Genomic DNA, 5,713 nt, shown 5'->3' with positions numbered 1-5,713 from the left:
GTGTCCCTAGGAAGACATTAAAATCATTTTTCTTGCATAAAGCGTCCTTAGGCCAGTTTTAAGGAGAAAAAGATTAGTCGTGTCAGTGCGTTTGTCGTGTGGTATTAGAACAGTTCTGTTTTTGGACTACAGACCAGCTTTGTCAAGGGCCTGTTCGTGTGGCTGACGGTCCTTCTGGCCAGTTGAAACAAAACGCTGACAACAGGGGAGGGTCCAGTGGGCAATCTCTCAGCTTACACTGAGAATGAAAGACCACTTGATGTAGATTAGGGGCAGGGATGGTTGTGAGAAGCTAAGGAAAACTCTCTGGAAGGAAACATATATAAAAACACATTAGGCTTTAGCTGCTTCGTCTACTTGTTGGTTCAACTTTCCTTTTCCCGTGAAGGTTTGTGTTTTTTTTAAAATTGGATTTATTTTTATTATTTTGAGACCAGGGCTTCACCTTCTGTTTTTGCGCCCAGGCTGAGGGCACAGTGGTTGCAGTCATGGCTCCACTGCGCAGCCTGCAACCTTCCGTAGCTTTCAGGTGATCTTCCCCACCCTTTTGGCCTTCCCAGGGTGGCTGAGAACTACTAGCAACACCGCCACCCCACCCCCAGGGCTCATTTTTATGGGTTGTGTTTTTGGTAGAGGGGAATGGATTTTCACCATGTTGCCAGGGTGTATTTTTTTGAAAATACTTGCGAATCAGGGATCAATCCATAAGAAAGGCAAGTTCTCCACTTTGGACTTCTTTTCTTTTTTTTTGTTTTTGAGGCCGGCAGTCTCACTCTACTTCACCCAGGGGCTGTAATGCAGTGGCACGATACTGGCGTATTTGCAACTTCTGCCTTCCCAGATTCAAGGATTCGTCATGCCTCAGCCTCCGGAGCAGCTGAGATTACGAGGGTGTCCACCCACCATGCTGAATTTTGTATTTTTCAAGTACAGAACGGGGCTGTCGCCTGCTTGGGCCAGAACTGGTCTCGGCTCCGTGGTCTCCAGGTGATCTGCCCACCTTATCCCCCAATAGTTGTGGGGATTACCAAGTGTTGAGCCACCACACCTTTGGCTCACTGACCTCCTTTTCTATTTGCGAACTTCCTCTGGCTCATGGTATTTATTATCATAAGATTATGGGAAATCAAAATTATGGTACTTCCTTTTTGTCTTGAAGCATACTCTGTAACTGGGTATAATTGAAACATTCAGAGAACATTTTAAACATTTATTTCCCAATTGCATAACGCGTTTTAATAAGTAGGGTCTTGTAAGATAGATTCTTATCTTTAATTCCTGAATAAGTTAATCCATCTAGGTTTAGCAGACCTTTTATCATAAAAGGACGTTTCGTAACACAGTTCTCAAAAGAAATATATATTGCCATTCTATCTTCTTTCTCTTCAGATACTAGTTTTTTTGGATGTTGGGGTGGCTTTTCTTCATGCGCCAATTGTGTTAAAGACTATGAGGTGAGGAAGAGAATTAACTTTTGTTATACTTAGCCACTATGTGAAATTTAGATTGACAAGGGAGAAATGTCTCCATTTAAAGGAAACAGTTATGTTCCATTTTCCAAGATAGAAGCGTTTTACCCAAATTAGGTACTATACTAAGCTATTAGATTGTAGGAATATAATTAGGCTTTAATTGAGTTTAAAAAGGGGGGAAAAAAGGAAGCCAAATATAGCCCCAGAAGTTAGGAGAAAGGAGGATGTTATATGTTATGCCTTAGTCATATCAGGATATGCACCAATAGCAAATAGTTATTCTGCAGGAGAGAATTTAATTCATAATGTCTCACAAATGTTCCCTTTCATGTGTCTATCTGGCCCTGAATTGCCAGTCTTATATTCTAAGTTAATACCAAAATCCCAAGGCTATCAGGGGAACCAGCCCCCTATATTTCAACATAGGTTCTTTCTGTTTTCCCTAAGTGTCGGCCAGTCTCAGAAATAAAGAGAAAGAGTACAAAGAGAGAAATTTTACAGGTGGGCCCCTGGGGGTGCCATCACATATTGGTAGGACTGTGACGGCGACCCTGAGCTGCAAAACCAGCACGTTTTTATTAGGGATTTCAAAAGGGGAGGGGGTGTATGAATAGGGAGTGGGTCACAGAGATCAGTGCTTCAGACGCAATAAAAGATCACAAGGCAGAGGCAAAAATTAGAATTACTGATGAGGGTCTGTGTCCCACTGTGCACGCATTGTCTAGATAAACATCTTAACAGGAAACAGGGTTCGAGACCTGACAACTGGTCTGACTAGAATTTACCAGGCTGGAATTTCCAAATCCTAGTAAGCCGGAGGGCACTGCAGGAGACCAAGGCGTATTTCAGTCCTATCTCAACCGCATAAGACAGACTTCCTGGAGCGGCCTTCATAAACCTCCCCCTAGGTATGCATTCCTTCCCCAAGATTATTCCTTGCTGGGAAAAGAATTCAGCGATATTTCTCCTACCTGCTTTCTGCAAGAAGAAAAATATGGCTGTATTCTGCCCGACCCCGCAGGCAGTCAGACCTTATGGTTATCTTTCCTTGTTCCCTGAAAATCGCTCTTCTGTTCTTTTTCAGAGTGCACTGATTTCGTATTGTTCAAACACACATGTTTTACAAACAATTTGTACAGTTAACGCAATCATCACAGGGTCCTGAGGTGACATACATCCTCAGCTTACGAAGATGACGGGATTAAGAGATTAAGACAGGCGGAAGAAATTATAAAAGTATTAATTTGGAGAACTAATAAATGTCCATGAAATCTTCACAATTTATATTCGGAGAGTGCAGTAAACACAGGTGTAAGAAATTATAAAAGTCCTAATTTTGGGAACTAATAAATGCCCATGAAATCTTCACAATTTATGTTCTTCTGCCACAGCTTCAGCCAGTCCCTCCATTCGGGGTCCCTGACTTCCTGCAACACAAAGCTGGTGTTTTTATCTTAAGCTTTGGATTCAGAAGATCACCATCCTAGACTGGACATTTCCTAGTTAGTTTTCCTAATTAGTAATAAGATCAGGGGTTATAGTCTACATTGGGTCGTTTCTAGGATGTTCTCCATTAAACTTTCTCTGGGAGTTTATTGTCTGAAAGAGCCTGGAATTCTGGAGATTTTCTTCTGCCCAGTACTTTAAGGCCTCCCAAGGGAGGTTCCAGAACTGATCCAGGATCTGCAGAGTGTTGAAGAACCCCTTTAAACATTAACCATTATATATGAATCTGTCAGTTTTTTGTCAGTGTGCATCAGGAATTCTAAGTGCTGCCTATGACCCTGTCACTTCATCTTCTTGTCCTCAAAATTCTTCATCCACAAGAGGATGCTGGTAATAGTGACTCATGATTCAGAAGTGCCACCTACTTTGATCTTTTTCTTTAGCTCCAGGCAAGTTGCTGTTGTGGCCTTACTTCCAGTGACTTGAGAATTTCCTCAAAATAAGTTTTCTGACTTATAACCAGAAGGAGGTTATCAGTTCAGTTTTTAAACTCGGAAATAACTTCTAATTTCTATTTGGCTTTTAACAGATACGTCAGTATGTTGTACAGGTGATCTTCTCTGTGACATTTGCATTTTCTTGCACCATGTTTGAGCTCATCATCTTTGAAATCTTAGGAGTATTGAATAGCAGGTGAGTAAGAGTACTGAATAACTCCTCTTGAAGGGTTCTGTGTTACATTCTTTACGGTGGAAAAGCTATCTGGATCTCATAGCAGATAAAAAAAAAACCACTGTGTTAATAATTTAGTCTCAGTAACTACAATGATCACAGCAGATATGGGTCACAGCCATCTAATAGCTGGTTTGACAAAGATTATGAGAAACCAGGAAAAAAAAGATCTGACCATTAACTCCGAAGAACTCATTGAAGTGAGGCTGTGAAGCCGCAGACTAGGCTTCACTCCTCGAAGCTTTATTTTTCTGGGACTGCTCGCTGACTGAATCCCAGTAACAGCCCTTCACATTGCTCTGCCGATTGAAAATCTCTACCTGAAAAGATTAGAGTTCCTCAGAGATACTTAACAATCTCTCTGAAGACTGAACTCCAGTTCTTAACTTAACTTAGTTAACTTTTATTGATTTTACAGTCATGGTCAAGTTTGTTTGAATTTAAAGTGTTTCTTAAAACACTTTTTAAAAGTAACTCTTTACTCCCTTCCGAATAATAGACCTGTTAGTTTATTAGATAGTCTATCTGAAATATTTCTTGCTTGTTAATCTGCAAGCTTGAGAATTTTTTTAGTGGCATTTATATGTAGGGTTCAGCTATGCTATGCAGACTTTGTTGTACTTTTTAATCACTATCTGGAAAAACCTTTAAGAGTAAAGTAGTCTTTCACTCTAAAGTCAGGACTCAGCGCCAAGATAAGTTCATTATAGACCACTGACACTTGAAACTGGTAGAGAGACTGTACTCTCAAATCCTTTAATAATCAGAGTTGAAAACAAAATTTGAATTAAAAAGAAAAACTTACTGTACAAATGGTTAATCACAAAACATTGAAAGGTTAAAAAAAGAGAGAGGGGCTAGACACAGTGGCTTACGCCTATAATCCCAGCACTTTGGGAGGCTGAGGCAGGAGGATCACTTAAGTGCAGAGGTTCAAGGCCAGCCTGGGCAACAAAGTGAGGCCCTGTCTCTACAAAAAAAAAATTTTTTTTTCTTTTTTATTTTTTATTATACTTTAAGTTCTAGGGTACATGTGCATAACGTGCAGGTTTGTTACATATGTATACTTTCTACAAAAAAATTTTAAAAAAATTAGCAGAGTGTAGTAGTACACACCTATAGTCCCAGTTACACTAGATGCTGAAGCAGGAGGATCCCTTGAGCCCAGGAGTTTGAGAATGTGCTGTGAGCTGTGATCACTGGACAAGACAGTGAGACCCATCTCTTAGGAAAAAAGAGTGAGACAGAATCAGAGTTGATAATAATGGTCTCTTGATAGAACAATGAATAACATGTATTATGGTAAAATAGAAATATGTTCTGGTTCTCCTACTTTTAAACTTTATTAATCCAAACCTTTTTTTGGATGAGCTAGATATAGATCCTTTGACTATAGAGAATAGACAAGTATTATTTTACATAATGGTTATTAAATTTTATTATCACAACTTGCATCTTTCACTGCTATTTAAGCAGGGGTTGGCAGACTTTCTTCTGTAAAGGGACAGATAGTAAATATTTTAGGCTTCTGTGGACCAGAAGGTTTCTATTGCAACTACTCAGCCCTGCTGTTGTAGAGCGAAAGTAGTCATAGGCAATATATAAACAAACGAGCATGACCATGCTCTAATAAAACTTAATTTGTAAAAGCAGGTGGCTGCCAGGCCATAGTTTGCCAACTACTCATCTAAATATAGATACAGAGGATTCAGTTATTCTAAAGCTATAGTTTCTGTTTTTGGTAGATGATGTCCCCCAACTTTTAACTTATAGTTAATAACCCATATAGTAAGAAACATCAGTCATACTGTAGTGTATATTTCTTAAATTTCTTAGTTAGTTAAAGAGGATAAGAAGTAGCATTGCTGAAATCTGATTCTTCTTTGTTATGTAGAGGATTGGGTTTGTTCAGTCTGAGACATGTCTTCAGTTATACCTGTTTTTTCATGCTAGTGTTTCACCCAATTATGGAACACAAATGTGAACCTTGATGATGTAGTATAACTGTCCATTGACTGGACTCAGAATCGTTTTGAAAAGAGAATCTTGGCCAGAATATTCCT

At 39.5% G+C, this 5,713-nt stretch overlaps 1 protein-coding gene across 1 annotated transcript in view; it reads left to right on the top strand.

Annotated features, from left to right (window-relative positions):
* The first annotated feature begins 1,417 nt into the window (after window positions 1-1,417).
* GPHRA (golgi pH regulator A) overlaps window positions 1,418-5,713 on the top strand; it is a 54,819-nt gene continuing 50,523 nt past the window's right edge. The window contains 3 exon segments of the mRNA XM_017875109.1: window positions 1,418-1,438; window positions 1,440-1,454; window positions 3,508-3,611. Of these exon segments, the coding sequence (XP_017730598.1) occupies window positions 1,427-1,438; window positions 1,440-1,454; window positions 3,508-3,611 (131 nt within the window). The 5' untranslated portion in view covers window positions 1,418-1,426.

The sequence above is a fragment of the Rhinopithecus bieti genome, unplaced genomic scaffold, assembly GCF_001698545.2.
Source record: "Rhinopithecus bieti isolate Rb0 unplaced genomic scaffold, ASM169854v2 scaffold_1234, whole genome shotgun sequence".
NCBI lineage: Eukaryota > Metazoa > Chordata > Mammalia > Primates > Cercopithecidae > Rhinopithecus > Rhinopithecus bieti.
This window is presented reverse-complemented; position numbering and strand designations above follow the sequence as displayed.